We start from the raw sequence: 19,527 nt of genomic DNA on the forward strand, positions 1-19,527 counted from the left end.
AGCAACAGGAAAGGTTCGTGCAAAGGAGAAATTGCCTAGAGAAATGACTTTCCTTTTTTCCCTGCCCACCCGCATCACATAGCAGGGAGGAAGAAAAAGAGAGAGTACTGTAAGGTGCTTGATTAGAGCGCATATGGATTCCAGGCTACAGCATGATCACATTGTTTTCAATGTGTACAAGACAGTAAGCAGACACTCAAGCATTCATAAAGAATGTGGAGTGGTTAGGAGACAAAAGCCAAAGGGAGTGAAACTGATCTTGTCTCTTTCCTGCCTGAAAGCAGAATGGTAGTTATATGGTTTCTCATTTAATGACTGTTTCACTCAGTGGTAGAATTGTCAGTCTCAAGGTCATTAAGTGAACACTACCTGTGGTCTTGTTGAAGACCAATCTTATGAGAAAAATATTTCATGTAAAAAATAAATCCATTTCAAGTTCAAAATTGTGTGAATTGTTTATTGTACTTATTCTATAATATCTTTATTGAGTAAGACATAATTTAGTTATTTAAAATAATAATCTGTCTTTTTGTGTTAACCTTAGGTTAAGAAACTACTTAGTAAAGTAGTACTTCGTGAATCCTGCTTTTATAGAAAACTGACAGATACTTCTAAAGATGAAGAAAATCCAGAAGAAATGGAAAGTCCACCGGAAGAACTGTTTGGTAGCATATTTTTTTATTAATTAAGATATTTCAAATCTGGAATACTTTCAGCATGCTAATTTTGATTTTTTTTTTGTAATGGTTATCACTGTCTTGATTGCTGTTGAGTTATGCTTCTAGTTTCGTGTTTCCGAAGTTCATGAAATTGGAAGGACATTACATGTAAAATGTTTTATTTATTTTTAATGTTTAAAATTGTTGAAAAAGTATAATGTTAAAATTTTTAAAAACAAACTGAAAAATTAGGAAATAAATATAAATTCCCAGGACTATTGATAGGAATAAAGATTTTTGGTTTATTTTGGGTGAACAACAGGTGTTAAGCTTCCAGACATTTGAATATACAAATCAAGAACAGATATGCATCAATAAAAGAATAATAAAATAAAATATCAGTAATATTTTTTTTATTTTTAGTAAGAAAAATATATTTTTAGTAAGCAGAAAACCAAATACATAAAACCGAATTAATTTGAAGCTAAAAATATTTTATTGCACTTATGGAAATAAAACTTGGTTTTATTAAATTGTAATAATGATAATTTTTAATTCATATAGGAAATAGGCTGCTTCTGCCGTCTCCTGCGATAAAACAAGAATCCAAAACATCCGAAGAAAATGTTGGTCTCATTGTCTATAATGGAGCCATGGTGGATGTGGGGAGTCTCTTGCACAAGTTAGAGAAGAGTGAAAAAGCACGAGCTGAAATGGAACAGAAACTTCAGTCACTGGAAGAAAAAACAGGTGAGAGTGAATATTTTTTTAATTAATTCAAAAAGGCTTAAGGCATTATATCTCCAAAAGAATTGGCACCGGACTGGAAGGAGAATGTATGATTTTTTTTTCAAGTATTTGAAAGTTGGGTTGGCTTGGAGAAAAGAGAGAACTGCTTCTGTAGATGCAACCCAGGAATAACTGTTACAATAACCGGTGGGGATTTTTTTGTTATAAGCAAAGAAAGCATAATACAATGTATAATATTTTTCAAATGCATACTGTACTTCTGATATGTGTGCCAATTAACAAATGGACTTTCACTTTCTGAGTCAGGTTAATTGCTTTTAATAGTCTTGCCCTCATCATTTTAACCAAAAAGGACATAATGATAGTAAAGTCATTAGAGCCAATTTGGTTTAGACTTTAGAGGTTAAGATATCAGCTTAGAAACAGGGAGGCTCTGTCTTCTGATCCTACTTTAGGCACAGAGTGACTTTGGACCAGTCCCTCCCTCTCATCCCTAGGAAGGAGGCAAGGGCAAACAACTTCTTGTCAAGTAAAATGCAGAGACTAATCCAAGCAGTTCCAGGAGTCAACACTGACTCAAAGGCACTGCATGTCTTAAAAAAAATCTTACTGGTTCTGATTTACAGACTAAGGTACAGCCTAATATTTTACGCCTTTGTCTTCTGTAATCATTTTAATGTTTTTAGAAAGATGCAGTTTGAAAGATTACAAATCATTCCATTTTTCCAGATGAAGATGAAAAGACTATATTGAGTTTGGAGAATTTAAACAAAAGCCTCTCTGCAGAAATTAAAGAGGTTAAAAAAGAGCTCAGCCAGTTGCAAGACAATTTGAAGCTCTCAGAAGATACAAATCTACAATTTGAAGGGCAGCTGACTAAGACCATCAAAGGTTTGGCAACCGTTATGGATGAAATACACATGGTTCTTAAGAAGGTAAAGCTTTCTGTAATGCTTTTTCAAAATTTCCTGGGAATAGGAAAAGCAGAATGTCTTAATTTTGGTTATTGTAGCTTTTCACTGATTCACTGTCTTCTCTTTCTATAGGATAGTGTGAAGAATGAAGGTAAAGATCAAACATCCAAAGAAAATGGAGCAAATGTATGACAAACATACTGCTTGCTGGAGAAAAAAAAAGAATGTTACATAATGTAATATAAATCATGAAACTGGAGTGTATGAAAGTGATGCATGTTTAATTTAGTAGTATAAATACCTTAGTCCAAGCAAGGTTGTATAAAGTTTTATAAATGTGTGAGCCTGCTTCAAAAGATTGCTTGTAATTCACAGCCCTCGATTTGTTAGACACTCCTTGAGTGGAAATAATTTTGCATTGCAAAATGTTTTAGGGTAAACTTGGTTATAGTTTGAATGCTAATAAAAGTTCATCAACTTCATGGAAAATAGCAAGTATTTAATTACCAAAAGTTTCCTTTTAAGATTTAGTGCAAACATTTTTCATTATTTATAGAGATGCCATTCTTCGGTTTTATTTCAGATTATTTAGGGTTTTTTTTTAAATAAAAAAATCGGGTATATAAATCATAGCATGCTGCTTAATTTTGCCAGTAAAGATTTTTAAATACACTCTTGAATTTTTGTCACAGTTTTTCCCTTTGAATTGTGAGTTTTCTTGGAAGTTCTTATTACTGTTTTGATACACAGTAATTGAGGAAAAGAATAAGGAAATTATAGAACATTGATAAATTGGGATTTATATGAAAACATATTTGTTTTATTATACATATTTTGTAATCCTTGAAATGTTCTATCCCTACATTAATATATTAGCAACTTTTAAAATTTTTATGAGAATGTACAATTGACTAAGACACCCCAGGCCAGTAGATGTCAGTATAATGCTTTATTTGGAAAAATTGCTACTAGTTTTATATTGGCTTTCATTAAATTGGCTATTTACCTTCCCAGTGTTAATTTCTTAAGACTGTCTTCCAATGAAGGTATTATATGCATTTCACACAAGTCATAAAATGTCTAAATTTAAGCTGTGACACAGCATTTTTGTTATATTAACGACATAATGTGGTATGGAAGAGTATACTTGGGGACAAGTATTTTCAGTTTTCTCAGTATGAAAGGAGTAACTTAATATGAAACTTGGAATTAGATATAAATTAGGTGCTATAATTAAGTAGCTGCCAGATTGACACCATGTTGTTGGTAGCTTAAAAGGCAGAAGCCTTAATGTCTCAAATTGTTCTGTTGGGCTCCTTGACATCAAATACTGACAATTGATTGTGAAAGCATTTTGAATAAACATTTCCCATTCCCAATCAAATGGATAATGTTTACATTATTACCTATTTAATCCAGAAAGCAAATTTTAAATAGCAACGCAGCACAATGTAAAGATCAAAAGAGACATTGCAGGTCGCATGAAAGAAATTTTCTCCCTTTCCCACAAGGAAGGTTTCTCTGAGTGTCATCTTGCAGCAAAGTGTTGCAAAGTTTGTGCCAAGCACCTTTTACAGAGTGTCTGTATTGAGAGATGACCTTGGGATGTCAGGTAGTCTGTAATGTTCCCCCAGGCACTTTCATCTGGGAGACAACTTCCTTTCTCACTGAAGATTGGGCTGGCAAGTTTCACTAAGGGCTAGTTCAGTGCATGTAGAATTTTTACCCATGCTGACTAAACATGCTGAGGAAAAGAGGGTTTACCTGTTGGGCAAACCTCCTTGGCCAGCCCAAAAAATGATCTCCAGGGAACATCTCCAAGTCTTTTAACCCATTGTGAATCAGACAGGCAGGAGGAAACGGTTATCTCAAAAGGGGGAAAGAGCCGTTGATAATGTTACAACATCTCAAAGAAATGGAAAGAGAGAAACATGGGAGGAAATGTGAGGATAAATGCGGGATGTGTGGTTGCAACAGGTTTAGAGTAATTCAACTGAAAGAAGACAAATATAGTGGAGCTGAGGTTCTAAAGAATGCAAATGCAGTAAAGAAATGGGGGAGCTGCAGAGGAAATGGTTGGGCTGAGACCCCAGCAAGAAAAACATAAAATAGCAGCAGCCTTTGTGCGTTACTGAATAGGACAAGCCACAGAATTGCTCCCTGCAGGGTTGCTACATTTCAAAGAAGTGTTGATTTTTCACATCTGGCTCACGATTTTTCTATATCTGCAAATCCTGAGTGGATTATTCCTCAGCAACAAAAATATCCTAAATATATTTTCACTTTCTGCCTTCAACTATCAACCATCATTTCACCTTTTGTGTTTGCTTTTTTTAATGAAGTCTATTGAAGTTCTTCAGGCATTCTAGTTAACTGGAATCCATTACTTCTAGTCTTTTCCTTCATATAATGGTAATGGAATATTTATGGATTGATTATTTAATTTTATAAACAGCTCAAAGCAGTGAACATATCTAATACTTCATCCTCCTATCCCCCCTCCCCCCACGACAACCTCTGTGAGGGACTGAGAGGGAGTGATGGGGCCAATGTTCCCAGCTGGTTTTCATGGCTTAAGGCAGGACTAGAAGTCACAGTCTCCAGTTTCTAGCCTGATGCCTTAAGTACTAGACCAAACAGGCTCTTTTGTTGTAGCAGCTTGTTAGTCCGATTATTTTATTTCTATTAGTTTAAACTGCAATTTTTTGGGAGAGGGGTTATGAACTGAACCAGCTCCTGGTTTTGCTGATTGAAATTTGCTGTTTCATAGTGCTTACGGGTTATAATCCATTTTGGTGATATTTATCGGGTCATGGGCAGAACAGTCCCTTGAATTCATGGAAGAAAATACTTGCTATATTTTTTGGGCAGAATTTTGTGATTAAATTAATGGACTAGTGAAATGCTGTGGACATGGTACACTTGGAATTCAGTAAGGCATTTGATAAAGTAGACCACAACCTACCTCTTGGTAAGAAAAATGTGGGATAGGCAGCATCACCATCAGATGGATTTGTAACTGGCTACCGAACTGCATTCAATGTATAGTCATTAATAGAATTACATATATATGGAAGGAAATAAGCAGTGGGGTACTCCCAGGTTCCGTTTTAGACCCAGTACTCCAACATCTTCAGAAATGATTTAGATGAGAGAACAGAAGGGAAACTCATCAAATTAGCAGACAACACTAAGCAGGCAGGACTAGCCAGCACCCCAGATGGATCTTGACAGATTTGAACACAGGGGCCCATCCAACAAAATGAAATTAAATGTACAGAAAAGTAAGGTTTTACACAGGCAATAAAAAGCAAATGTACCACTACAGATTATGTGAAATCTTGCTCAAAAGTAACAACTCTGAGAGGGATCTTGGAGTCTTAGTGGACTTAAATATGAGCCAGCAGCCAAAAAACCCAATGCAATCCTTGGTTGCATAAATAGCTATAGACTCAAGATCATGTGAAGTATTAGCCCTGGTTTATAAAACTTAGTAAGACCACACATGAAATTGGTCATCGCTTTATAAAAAAGATTTGAGACTGGAAATAGAAGAGCAACTAAGATGATTAAAGGCTTGGAGACTAAAACATGAAGTATGGTTACAGGAATGGGTGTGGATAGTCCAGTAAAAAGAAGGACCAGGAGTGACATGATAGCAGTCTTCCAATATCTAAAGGGAGGGGTCAACTTATTTATTTACAAAGCATCAGAAGGCAAGACAAGAAACGATGGAAACTAACCTAGAAAAGGAGAAGGGAAACTTTCTAACAGAATAACTAACCACTGGAATGGCTTGTCTTTAGAAGTTGTGGGTGCTCTATCACTGGAGGCTTTTAAGAAAGCCACTTGTCTGAAATGGTAGGGTCTTCTGCTTGAGCAGAGGCTTAGACTAGAAGATCTTCAAGATCCCTTCCAGCTGTTAGTTTATCTCCTTTATTTCATAAGACAAGGTCAAATGCAAGCCCCGCCCCTTTGGTGTCAATGTCACAGGCATCTACCAAAGGGATGAAGTTTGTATTGCCAGCCTCCTTATGTCAGCTTGCCTTTCTTTCTTTCTTTCTTTCTTTCTTTCTTTCTTTCTTTCTTTCTTTCTTTCTTCTTTCTTTCTTTTTTTGAGACATGTCCACATCCCATAGACCAGTGTTTCTCAACCTTGGCCACATGAAGATGTGTGGACTTCAACTCCCAGAATTCCCCAACCAGCTTTCACAGGTTGAGAAACACTATATAGACCCACTGTTTTCAGAGCAAGCAAGACAGTCAGAGACGTCTCCCAGATCTTGCAGTTTTGCATCCTGAATACAATTAATGTTACTGGCAAAAGTGCAGCAGTGACATTAATCTTGGTGTTGATGCTCTGTTGCTCTATGTTTCTACTTTACTGCATTATAATAAAGTACGTAGGCATCAGAATCCAACTATACTTGCCTATCTTTGCCAATTGCTTCCTAGCTGTAAAATATTTTCTTAAAAAGAAGGATGCTACAACTGATAGGAATCCTGCATTTCTCTTTCCTGAGCTGGCTTAACCTCACAGGGCTGACACTTCTGTGTGCCCTCCAAAAGTGTTGGGACAGTAAAGGCACCCAGTCAAGGAGGGCTGATTTAAAAAGGCTCCTAATTGCTCAAAGACATAAGCATCGCCCATACATATTCTATTTTTAAAGAAACATTCAGTGGTGCTTCAAAGAATGTTTAAAGTGGCTATTGTCTCTACTCAGTCCTGCTATTTGAGATCCTAGGGAGCATGGAAACCCTTTTCTTCATAAGCAATGCTCTGGTCATCAATGTTTTCTGTTTTCATCACTTCTTGACGGCCCAGGGAAGTGGTAGGGTCCAAATTTTTTTAATACTGGTTCTGCAGGTGTGGCTTGGTGGGCATGGCAGGGGAAGGATACTGTAAAATCCTCATTTTCTCCCAATCATCTGAGACTCAGGAGTTAGGGAATAGATGGGAGTGGAGCCAGTCAGAGGCAGTATTTACCAGTTCTCCGAACTACTCAAAATTTCTGCTACCGGTTCTCCAGAACTGGTCATAATCTGCTGAATACCACCTCTGAATAGAGGCCGGCACGAAGAGGAGCAGAGAAAGAGGGAAAGCGGCTTCTTCCCTCACACTCCGTTACTCTCTCCTTCCCCTATCAAAGTGGATCTCCTTGGGTTCTGAGCTCAATAGTGGAATGGGAAAGGCAGCTGCTGGCATGGGGGAAATATGAGGATTAGGGGAAAAGGAAAAGCCTTCCATTTCCCATTTCCCTATTGAGCTCGGCGCCCGGGGTGTGTGTGTGTGTGTGTCCACTTTGATAGCAGGGGGCGGGGGAAATGGAGCAGCCCTGGAAGGAGGCTTTTCTTTTTCTCTGCACTATTCCTGTTGGTGGGGAAGCAGTAAACAGTAGGGTAGGGTGGTAGAGCAGAACAGAGCAGAAATTGAAATAAGAGTTCCTTATTTATAAATAAATACTTTATTTAGTGACCTTACTCCCACACCTTTTCCCCTCCCCTTTCTATTCAGGGATGTGTGTCATCCTTTTGATCAATTCTGCAGGTCATCTTGCGTTTTCTTTCATAGCTTTTTTATTCTGCCAGCAATTTTTCCCCGTCTCTTTAAGACAGTCTGATGGTTAACTAACGTGCAGAGGCCCCTCTTCTACCTCTGAAAATGCATGGTCACCCACACATTCACTAGAAGGGTTATTATTATTATTCCCTTAGTTGTAACTTAATGCATCATTATCCTGATGTGAGAAACAGACTCAACTAGTCAAAAATTTTAGAGTCATGGTGAAGCAGCAAGCAGTTAATTGCATGTAAAAGGCGTTCTTGCAAGAACGAGTGGCTAGCAGATAGGCACACAAAGGAATACATTTCTTCAATTTTTTTATTCCTTTCACCCAAACCACAAATCCCTCCTTGCAGCCCCCTTTGACAAAGACCTCAGGGTTGCAATCTTCCCGGAACGCCTGATTCTCCATGCATTTCCCCATGTTTATTCTGTTTCCCCATCTTTGCACAGTTCCCTATTTTCCAGACTACCTTTTGTCTCTTTTTTAAAAAATTCTTAACCGATATTTCTTGTTTCCTTACCTTGCAGCATAAACATAATAAATTGAGGCAAGCGATTAATTTCTCCACTATATTGCTAGACTGCTGTTAACTAAGTTTTGCTTGGCCAAGCTGACTCCCTTACTGGAATAGCAGTCTCTTCCTGTTTTCCAGTCTTCAACTTTTTACCTTTAATGTCCCAGGGTCATATTAAACCTTTATACCCACATCTCTTAACAATGGCTTTCTTTGCAAAAACAACATTATCTCCATCAGTTTCTTACACTGATTCCTGGCTTGCCACGGAGTATTCCAAGAGATGCTGCACTTCTTTTGACTTAAAAAGGCTCCGTTAGATTTCAGGCAAGGCAAGGCAAGGCAAAGAAAATTTATATTTAATTATTCATGTAATACCTGCAGCTAGAATTTTATTTGCACAAATTGGAAAATGGAAAAAAATCCCACAGAGGGAGAGGTAATTAAAAATAGATTGTGCAGAAATGAACAGATTAACGTTGGCAATTAAAGAGAAGGAAGAATCAGAGTATTATAAGATATGGGGATGTTTTTTATTACTGGATAGAAAACGAATATAGACAAAAAGAAACAGGAAATTGAATAATTTGGAGAAAATGTAGAATTATAGGGGAGGAGTTGAATTAAAAGGCAATTGAAATGTAAAGGTAAAGGTAAAATAAAAATAGATTAAAATGATGTAACTGTTAAATATGATGACACAGTAAGATTAATGATGGAAGAGTGGTGATGAAAAAATAAATAAAAATTTTTTTTAAAAAAAGATTTCAGGCGAGGTAAAACTTTTTTGTTTACTTGGACTTTCCTTCCCCGACCGCATCCTATTTGTCTTCCGATCGGCGGGGAACGGCGTTGCCCCAACCAGCCTCGGAGTCGCTTCAGGTGAGGATCCCACGCAGAAGCGAGAAAAGGCCGCCCGAGGGCTGCGTGCGCCCCGCAGGGACCAATGGCGCGCCCTGCAGCCGGGAGCGCAGCGCACTGCAGCGCGGGCCAGCCTGCCCTCCACCCTCCCCCTCCTTCCTCCAGGTGCTTCGGAGGGCAGCCGAGCAATTCTGGCTCCGGGGCCGCCGCCGAAGAGCAGCTCGCCCCGCTTTCTTCTCGCTTGGAGCCGGGCCAGCTTTTCCCCGCCCCTTGCCCGGAACAAGTCGGTTCCCTTGGTAGCGGCGGCGGCGGCGCTGACGGGCACCGCGGGCAGAGCGCGCCCCGCAGCAGCCCCAGCATGTCGCCCTCGCCGCTTCCCCGCCGCGCCGCCGTGCAGCTGGCCCCCAGCTCGCTCGCTCTAGTCCTGCGTCGCCGGGAAGCGGCCGGGGCTGAGGTTGATGCTGAGGGGGCTGAGGCTGAGGCGGACGACTGCTGCGAGGACGAAGCGCGCGGCGCGGCCGTCTTCCAGGCGTTCCGGCGCGCCAACGCCGCCTGCTACTGGAACGCCGGACTAGTGCGCGCCGTGGGGCGGGTACGGCTTCAGGGCTGGCTGCGGGGCGGCGTGCTGCTCCTGCAAGGCCCCCCGGCGCCCCTGCAACTCCTCCGCGACGCCTGGCTCCGCAGAGCGCTGCGGGCCCCCAAGGGCTTCCTCATCCGAGCCGTAGGTGAGTGAGCGCCGAGGTAACCGCTCCTTCGGCGCCCCTTCAGAGACCTCCCCGCGGGGTTTTGGGGCCCCCAAATTCCGCCGCGCTTCCCCTGCCCTGCTTTCATCCGGACCCCCGCCAGGGGGCTCCCTTGAAGGGAGCTTTCAAAGCCCCAACCGCCCGTCGCCCATCCTGAGGAGGCGCGTTGGGTTTGGAAGCGGCGCAGGCGGGGAGCGGTGCGTTCAGAGGGCAATTGGGATTGCTGAAGAGTTACCCGGTGCCAGCCGCTGCCCCTCGGAGGCTCGGTTTTTTTTCGTTGGGTTTTAAAAAGTCAAGGGAGGTTTTCAGGCAGAGCTGTGTGTGGCTTCTTTTCCTATGCAGGCTAAGATGAGCGGGAAGGGAGAGGAGGCTTTTTGGTTGGAATTAAGGACTTAAGGACCGCTAACTCTTTGGTGCAGGAATTTGGGGTTCGCATAATATAGAATGAATAAGAACGCTTTGCATTTCTGAGGGTGAGCAAGGAAGGATGCTTAAAGGTAAGCTATATAGGTAAAGGTAAAGGTAAAGGTTCCCCTTGTACATCGTTGGGGGCAATGCTCATCTCCGTTTCAAAGCCGAAGAGCCAGCGCTGTCCGAAGACGTCTCCGTGGTCATGGCCTGCATGACCAATCACCAAAGGCGCACGGAATGCTGTTACCTTCCCACCAAAGGTGGTTCCTATTTTTCCTACTTGCATTTTTTACATGCTTTCAAACTGCTAGGTTGGCAGAAGCTGGGACAAGAACAGGAGCTCACTCCAATGCGTGGCACTAGGGATTTGAACTGCCAAACTTTTCTGATCGACAAGCTCAGTGTCTTAGCCACTGAGCCACCGTGTCCCTATGTAAGCTATATAATGGACAGCAATTGTATATAGTTATAAAGGCAGATAGATAGAAATATATATAGTAATTGATAACAGAGGGACACATTTGTGTGTGGAATAAATCACAATAGTGAGGTTCATTCATTGTACCATGTGGTGCATTGCTTATGTCACCAGGCACAATTGCCTGATTTATCACAAAGATGGGTTCCCGTAACACGAATTCAGAACCAATAGAACATATTACACTTCACAACCATTGGGGATTATGTTAGTCACTGCCAATGCAACGTTGATTAGAAAGTTAATTCCATATGCATTTAGCAAGAAACGAGAGTCTACATGTCATTGTCATAGTGCATACAAAGCATTAAAAACAAACTACTTTAATTTTGTTTTCTGGGATATTACTGAGGAAATGCTATAGGGTCAAGTATTTCTAGAACTAGAGAACTGGTAACACTGATAATTTTTCAGAAGGTCATACCAGGTTCAAGAATTAACTTTTGTGTATTCCATGTATGTGTGATCTGGGAAAATAGGTTTGATTTAAGTAATGGTAGCCAGCAGTCTGAAATACTTTTTTTTTTTTTTTTGCCTTTGTCTGTGCAACATTGGACATCCCTTCCAGTTGTGTACCAGCTAAATTGGCAAGATGCAGGAGTGGAAGGAGTGGACTGGTCTTGACTAATGACCTTTTGCTGGCCTCAGCATTGAAACAAGTGAATAATTAGTTGAATTTCCATAGAGCACACTTGTTTACAATGTCAGCAGCAATATATGAACTATGCAGAATGAGGCTGGACTCATAATATTTTGCAGTCATGAGATCATGTTGATTGGAATTAGCAGATGGCTTGTAGCCATTATGTAGAAACCATAAAGCATTAATCCAAGATAGCCTTCCCAGCCTTCCCCTGGAATTCCTCAGCCAACCTGTACAAAATGCTTGGGAGACCTTTAGCGTGGTGGTTGCACAGTCAGGAATGTTGATGACACACATATGCTTACCAGGAAAGATGCTAATCTGTGTTTAATAGCATTAAAGCTGGATAGTAGCTCATAAATTGACACCTATTGCAGATAAGATTAGATTCTCCTAATCAGAGAAAAAGTGGGCTCTGGAATAGAAAGTCAGTTCTTATAGGTGCGAGACAACTTTTCATAAAGATGTGGGTTTGTACTCTTAAGATGTTCTGGATTCAAGTTTTGCATCTGGAGACTTGGGTAGGATCTCTTGTCAGAAATGTAGGTATTTGTTGGCTTCAACTGGTGTCATCAACAATATCAGCTCCTCATGAAATCAGACCTATTCATAGTAACGCATTCCTTCACATTGCTTGAGATGGTTCTTCAACATACAACCTTCAGAAGTTGTACTTGATCCAGAAGGCATCATTGAGGATGTTGATGGATACTCGTAATCTAAAAGTAGTAAACTGTTTATATGTTTGTTCTAAATACACTAGGTACTGTCTCGTCATACCAGTCTGCCTCCCGACTACCATATGATCCATAAAGATAGTCATCAATTTAAGACCATCATAAGGACCAGAAAATTAGTCGCTAGGGGTACAGTCATTATGTGAGGCATCATGTGTCCATACCAAATTTTACAAACTTTTTTTGCTGTGATCATTAAGCAAATCAACTTAATTAAGCAAGACATCTTAGGACTGTGACTTGCAACTTTTCCTGCCAGCTTCCCTATTGATTTTACTTGTGGAAACTGGGTGGGGAGGTACAAATGGCAGAATAAATAAACTGTGGAAAGACTTTCCTTCAGAAGCTGTGGGTGCTTCATCACTGGAGGCTCTTAAGAAGAGGCTGGACAGCCACTTGTCTGGAATGGCATAGGGTCTTCTGCTTGATCAGGTAGTTGGACTAGAAGATATCCATGATCCCTTCCAACTCTTGTTATTCTGTTAAATTGTGGAACTCCTTGCTTTTGATGATAATCTCGGGTGATGTACTGCCTATGTACCGTGTTTCCCCGAAAATACAAACTGTCCTGAAACTCAGGCTTTGCCACATTTTTCTGGTGGCAAAAATATAAGCCCCCCCCCGCAATTAGCCCCCCACCTCCAGCCAGGAAGAGCGCCGCTCACCAACCTAGCGGTATCCTGAAGGGGCCAAGTCGCAGGAACTGGGGGGGGGGGGCAAAGTTTATAGCTTTTCTTGGCACCTTCAGGATACCCTAAGTTGGTGAGTGGCTCTGTGCCCAGCTGAAGAGAGGGGTTGCCGGGCGACTACTCTCTTGCGAGCGGGCTCTCAAAGAGCCGGGCACAATCTCAGGGGCGAACAGCTGTGTTGCGCTGTCGCAGCAGCGCAGCAGAGCAGCCATGAAGCGACCACGCTCACAAGCAACCACCCGGCAAATCCCCTTTCCAGCCAGGCACAGTGCCATTCACTGACCTAGGGTATCGCCAAGCCGCATGAGCACCTGTTCATTGCCGCCCGGCTCTTGCAGCTTGGCGCCTTCGAAATGCCAGTGACGGCTGGAGAGGGGGGTTGCACAAGCGGCTGTTCTGCTCCCACTCGCGTGCCTTCCAGACTCACGATGCCCTGGCCCAAGCCATATTTTGTGGGTAAAAAGAAAATAAGACCCTGTCTTATTTTCGGGGAAATGTGGTAGAAAGGTATTGATGTAAATTTTATTTAAATAATTATTATAGTTATGCTTAGACTGCTTTTCATCAAAAGCAATGCCTAGTCTCAAAGATGAATAGTTGTTGTATCTGTTTTCATTTATTAGATAATCTTTCTTTTATAATGTTTTGTTACTTTTTCTTTTAAAGGATTCTAAAGTTGTGCAGTATTGTTTTTAATTGATTGTTAGCTTCTAGGGCTAGTACACATGCAGTACAGGTAGTCCTCAACTTACAACCATTCATTTAGGGATCGTTCAAAGTTACAATGGCACTGAAAGAAATAACTTATGACCATTTTTCACACTTACAACCATTGCAGCATCCCCATGATCACGTAATCAAAAATCAGACACTTGGCAACTGGTTCATATTTATGACAATTGCAGTGCCCCAGGGTCGTGTGATCACCTTTTGCGACTTTTGGGGAAAGTCAGTGGGGAAACCAGTGTCACTTAACAATCATGTTACTAGCTTAACAATTGCAGTAGTTCATTTTACAACTGTACAAGGAAGGTCGTAAAATGGGGCAAAACTCACTTAACCAATGTTTCTCTTAGCATAAATTTCGGGGTCAATTGTGGTCATAAATTGAGGACTACCTTTAGTGAGGCATGGCATAAACTTTAATGGTTCAGCCATTCTGGTGGCACAGATTGATTAACATCTATCATCATGCAGTTGTGTGTGTGAGGACATGGGGAGGTGCCGAATGGACAACGGGATTTTCCTCTTGTTTTGGGGTGGGAGCTAAGTGGGATCTGACTTTGGAGCTTTTGAAAATCTCCTGCTGCTGTTAATTAAAAAAGACTAAGTGTCTTTTTATTTGAACTCAGTTATCTCCTCCGGAGACGCCTAATGACCTTAGATAAACAAACCATCTGTTTTTCTTTCAAAAAAAAAAAGAGAGAGAAAGAAAATATACCCGGAAATAAAATTAGAATCTCAATTACATTAACTATGTCAGCAGTCTGTGTTGCTTTAATAAATTATAAGTTCCGTATAATTCTCAATCTTAAACCCAGGCTCTTAACCATTTAAAATTGTATATTTTTACTTCAGTTGGGTAAAGATTGATCTACTTAAGATTACAAAATGGGAGGTTTATGCATTTTTGTAACACCTAACTTTAAGTAAAAGTGTAAGAAACTTGATTCCGCAGAAGTGAAAGCGAAATGCCAAATTCTTTTGATAATTACAAGCAACAACTCTTTCCTTGATCCTGCAACTGGACCCACAAGGGAGGCCACAGCACATGTACGGCTGCCAAGAAATACAATTCATCCAGCATATTGGTCAGGAAGGATTTCTTGCAAGAAGAAATCAAGTGGTTTCCAATTAAGTTCTGGGGAGCTGATTTTTTTTTTTTAAAGGATTGCAAGATATTTTACTTGAGATCTGTTTATTTACGTGTTGTAATCCTTAAATGCTATAATTTAATTTAAAATGGCCCTATTTCTTAGGCTGGGCTCAGACCTTGATAGTCTTCAGATAATCTTCAGATGTGTTTGGGTTAGAAGAGTTGAAATTCTCACTCAGTTGGAAAGCATCAGGTTAGGAAGTTTGTTTTATGTCACTGCATCTGAATAGACTGTGGTATTAGGGCAGAGCTGTCAAACTCGCGGCCCGCGGGCCGGATACATCACATGCTGGCCACACCCATGCCCGGCTTAGTGTGCGGGGGGGGGGGGGAATTGTGATACATCATGTGACATCGCCATGACGCCACAAGTTTGACACCCCTGTACTAGGGCTTACGTGATTCGTTCATGTGAAACAGTAAGTGGAAAAACCCCTTAATTGTTTGAGGATTATTTCCCTTGCTCTTGTTTCTTCCTTAACCTGAGATGAGAATTTTGAAGAATTGTCACGTGAAATTTGGGGGATATCCCAGGATGATAAACCTACTAAACAAATCTTAGGAAAAGTGCCCTGTTGAAAGAATGAACTGAACCAGGATGCCCTTGCTAAATAAATCTTTAGTACTAAATCTATTTGTGACTGTCCAAATGAACTCAAGTAGCTATCAGCCACAGCCAACATGGCAGCAATAAGTGATGATGGGATACATGATCAAGGATTGGTATCCTATCAGGAGAGCAAGAAATGGATCTTTGCCTGCATTTTTCTACCTAAAATGCTTATGTGAAGCTGTTTTTCCACTTAGGGAAATTACGTCTGGTCTCAGAAACTCCCACTTAGGATGATGAAAATGATTTTTTTTTTCGTGGGGGAGGGAAGCATCTGCCCCAACTGGGCATCCAGTTGCTTCTTTCAAAACATTTGATGGCAGATCTAGTTCTGCATTTTAGTTCTCTTTGAAATGGAGTGAAGTGTATCAGTTAAAAACTGATTGAGAACAGAGGCAGAAGAAGAGTTTGTGGAGACCCAGAGGTGTTTTTTTCCCCCCCAAAAAAGGCAACTGGACATTTTTTGGTTTTTTCTTTGAAAATGTTTTGCTTTTCATCCAAGAAGCTTCTTCAGTTCTAACTGAATGATGGGGAATGGAAGGAAGCTTCTTGGATACGAAGCAAAATGTTTTCAAAGAAAAAAACCCTACAAAGTCCAGTTGCCTTTTGGAAAAAAGCATATTTGGGGTAATCATGACCTGGATGACTGGAATCTTAATGAATGTATGTGGAGATGCAACACTGGAAATCGGTTCACTTTGTGTGCAGATTTAAACAGCCTCCAGAGAGGTTGCAATTTATTTGCATTGTAACAAGAAGCACAACATTCTAACTCTACCTTAGCATTTGTAACTAGCTAAACGTCCCAGTAAAAGCCATCCATATCAAATTGCATTTACCATTGTCAAAGGTCATCTGAGCATCCACTAAGATCAATATAATCTTTTTTGCCAGTGTAGCTCAACTATTTCCCTTTTGAAATCTACTTTTATTTAAATGTATTATCTCACAAAAAATTCTATGGTGACCAGTGCTGAGGACTGGTGAGCTTGCTGCAGCTCATGAAAGCTTATGTAACAGAATAACAAGGTTGGAAGGGACCTTGGAGGTCTTCTAGTCCAACCCCCTGCTCAAGCATGAAATCCTACACCATTTCAGACAAATGGTTATTCAATCTCTTCTTAAAAACCTTCAGAGCACCTACAATGTCTTGAGGCAAGCTGTTCCATTTGTTAATTTCCTGACTGTCAGAAAATTTCTCATTAGTTGTATTTTTTATTTTTATATATTTATTTATTTCGTCAAGGATGAATTAGATAACAGATGTAAGTATAGTCATGATTATGAATACATGAAATGAATATAGCAATAGCAGTTAGACTTATATACCGCTTCATAGGGCTTTTAGCCCTCTCTAAGCGGTTTACAGAGTCAGCATATTGCCCCCAACAACAATCCGGGACCTCATTTTACCCACCTCGGAAGGATGGAAGGCTGAGTCAACCCTGAGCCGGTGAGATTTGAACAGCCGAACTGCAGAACTGCAGTCAGCTGAAGTAGCCTGCAGTGCTGCATTTAACCACTGCGCCACCTCGGCTCAGTGTATATGAATACAAGGGACTATTAGGACAGTATGGTAGGCATGCTGGTGTGCTTATGCACGCTCCTTAAAGATCTCTTAGGAATGGGATTTAGAATAGGAATGTACATTGGATTTCCCTTTGAGAAGCTTCCATTCATTGCTTCTTGTCCTGCCTTCTGCTACTTTGGAGAATAGCTTGACCCCCTGTTCTTTGTGGTAGCCCCTTAGATATTCAAGCATTGCTATCATGTCACTCCCAATCCTTCTTTTCATTAAACTAGACATACCCAATTCCTCCAGTCGTTCTTCATATGTTTTAGTCTCCAATCCCTTAATCAGCTTTGTTGCTCTTCTCTGCACTCTTTCTAGAGTGTCTTTTAATAAAAAAATCATATTTAGAAAAGCCATAACCAGATTCCTTTTGCCTAATCATTTGATGATGCCTTATGAATGCAACAATTTTTCTTTGAGACTTCTAGTTTGACAATTAGTTTGGCTAGAACAGTAATTTAGCAATCATTGAGAAATTTATACTTAAACAAAGTTCTCACCAATGCTTTAACCAGATTGGAAGCTAAGAAAAACAAATTACACTTGTATCTTGGTCAATCTTGCTTAACTTGTTTCTTGAGACAAAAAAGGGATTCAGGTGCTTGAGGCATGGCTAAAAAAACAAAGCAGTCACCTGAGTAGCTTAGTAACACACTTGAATTATTTGCGTGTCCTTCTAAGGTTACTGCCGGAGAGACATACACAGTGAAAAAAGCTGTTTCCTCTTCAGCACAATTGGCAAATGTTCTGTGTGCCACCTGAGTGGGTAATGCAAGGCAGTTTATCATTCATGAAAGAGTTTCTGATCATGGTTTTGTTTGCATCAGATAAATACTGTATGAAGAACAGTTGCAAAAACTGGGCATGGTTTATCTAATGAAGAGAAGGACCAGGGGAGACACAATAGCAGGGTTCCAATATTTGAGGGGCTACCACAGAGAGGAGGGGGTCAAGCTATTTTCCAAGACACCTGAAAGCCAGACAAGGAATAATGGCTGGAAACTGAACAAGGAGAGATTCAACCTAGAAATAAGGAGGAACTTTCTGACAGTGAGAACAATCACCCAGTGGAATAGAAGTTGCCTTCAGAAGTTGTGGGAGCTTCATCACTGGAAGCCTTCTAGAAGAGTTTGGATTGCCATTTGTCAGAAATGATGTAGGGTCTCCTGCTTGGGTGGGGGTGGGTGGGGTTGGACTAGATAACCTACAAAGTCCCTTCCAATTCTGCTAATCGAATCCCACTGTGGAATATTTCTTACAGGCAGGTCCATAGTCAGTTACAATTAGCTTATAGAACTCCCGATGGCTTTCCCAAAATAACTTAGTAAAGAGGAATCTGCTTTGTATTAGAATGATTGATGATCTCAGATCTCTTCAGACCTGGCAAGAAACCTTGGGATGGCCAAGCTCCAACATTTGAGGCCACACTTTGGGTGGAAAGCAGTTTTGTATAGAGAAGTTTGGCTGGTCTTGCAAGAACTTTTGAACTGTGATCACGTCTGTATTAAATCTTACATGATCAGTTCTATTTCCTGCCCCCAAATAGTGAGCAGATTAACCCTTCCGAATTCAGTAACCACGATAAGAAGAGCCTTCCATCCTGAAAGAGATTTTGTAGAGGGATTGAAATATGTACAAAATACATACAAGAGAGGGAACAATCTGTTTTCTAGAAAGAAAAGCAGGGTGCAAATTAAATAAGCATTCCCATAATTAAGTTACATGTTGGTCCTTTCTATATTCATTATCCTGTTTGAATCTATAGAACTGAGGGATATACCTATTGCCACAAAATATCTGAATTTACAAGGTGATAATTATTAGCGCATAATTAGGGACACAGTGGCTCAGTGGCTAAGATGCTGAGCTTGTCGATCAGAAAAGTCGGTAGTTCAAATCCCTAGCACTGCGTAACAGAGTGAGCTCCTATTGTCCCAGCTTCTGCCAACCTAGCAGTTCGAAAGCATGTAAAAAATGCAAGTAGAAAAATAGGAACCACCTTTGGTGGGAAGGTGACAGCGTTCCGTGTGCTTTTCGGCGTTGAATCATGCCGGCCACATGACCACGGAGACGTCTTTAGACAGTGCTGGCTCTTCGGCTTTGAAACGGAGATGAGCACCGCTCTCTAGAGTTGGGAACGACTAGCACATATGTGGGAGGGGAACCTTTACCTTAATTATTAGCAGTTACAGAGGAAATGTTTTAATAATAACAGAATTATAACGGAAAAGAAAGCCCACTGTTGTTCTTTAGTGAGAGCTCAGAGAGTTTCCAGATGTTAGCCTGTACCCTCCCTGCCCTGTCTGTTTCTTGGTATCCTCTTCGTGATATTAGATACGCAATGTAATGTTCTCAGGAGGAAGGTATGTGACTGCTACAGCAGCATGAGTTTCTATTACTTCTCCTGTTTAAGCAGGACTACAGAGAAACTGCACACTTTAGAGTGGATTGTTTCCAAAAATGAAAAGAAACAATACAGTATGGCTTGTCAAAGTGAAGATT

At 40.7% G+C, this 19,527-nt stretch overlaps 2 protein-coding genes across 4 annotated transcripts in view; both read left to right on the forward strand.

Annotated features, from left to right (window-relative positions):
• Positions 1-3,707, forward strand: part of CCAR1 (cell division cycle and apoptosis regulator 1) — a 29,246-nt gene extending 25,539 nt beyond the window's left edge. For 2 of the 3 annotated variants that reach the window (XM_087702274.1, XM_087702275.1), the window contains exons 22-25: positions 545-665; positions 1,224-1,409; positions 2,139-2,344; positions 2,456-3,707. In XM_087702274.1, coding sequence (XP_087558400.1) covers positions 545-665; positions 1,224-1,409; positions 2,139-2,344; positions 2,456-2,515 — 573 coding nt within the window. In that variant the 3' untranslated portion in view covers positions 2,516-3,707. Of the gene's footprint in view, positions 1-544; positions 666-1,223; positions 1,410-2,095; positions 2,345-2,455 lie in introns of those variants that run through there. The other variant, XM_087702276.1, reaches the window with a different exon arrangement.
• A 5,663-nt stretch (positions 3,708-9,370) lies between these two features.
• STOX1 (storkhead box 1) overlaps positions 9,371-19,527 on the forward strand; it is a 41,278-nt gene continuing 31,121 nt past the window's right edge. Inside the window, exon 1 of the mRNA XM_087701813.1 lies at positions 9,371-9,990. Within this exon, the coding sequence (XP_087557939.1) occupies positions 9,624-9,990 (367 nt within the window). The 5' untranslated portion in view covers positions 9,371-9,623. The remainder of the gene's footprint in view (positions 9,991-19,527) is intronic.

Source organism: Thamnophis sirtalis, unplaced genomic scaffold (assembly GCF_051295495.1).
Source record: "Thamnophis sirtalis isolate CommonGarterSnake01/CBP01778 unplaced genomic scaffold, rThaSir2_p1.2 scaffold_15, whole genome shotgun sequence".
NCBI classification, from domain to species: Eukaryota; Metazoa; Chordata; class Lepidosauria; order Squamata; family Natricidae; genus Thamnophis; species Thamnophis sirtalis.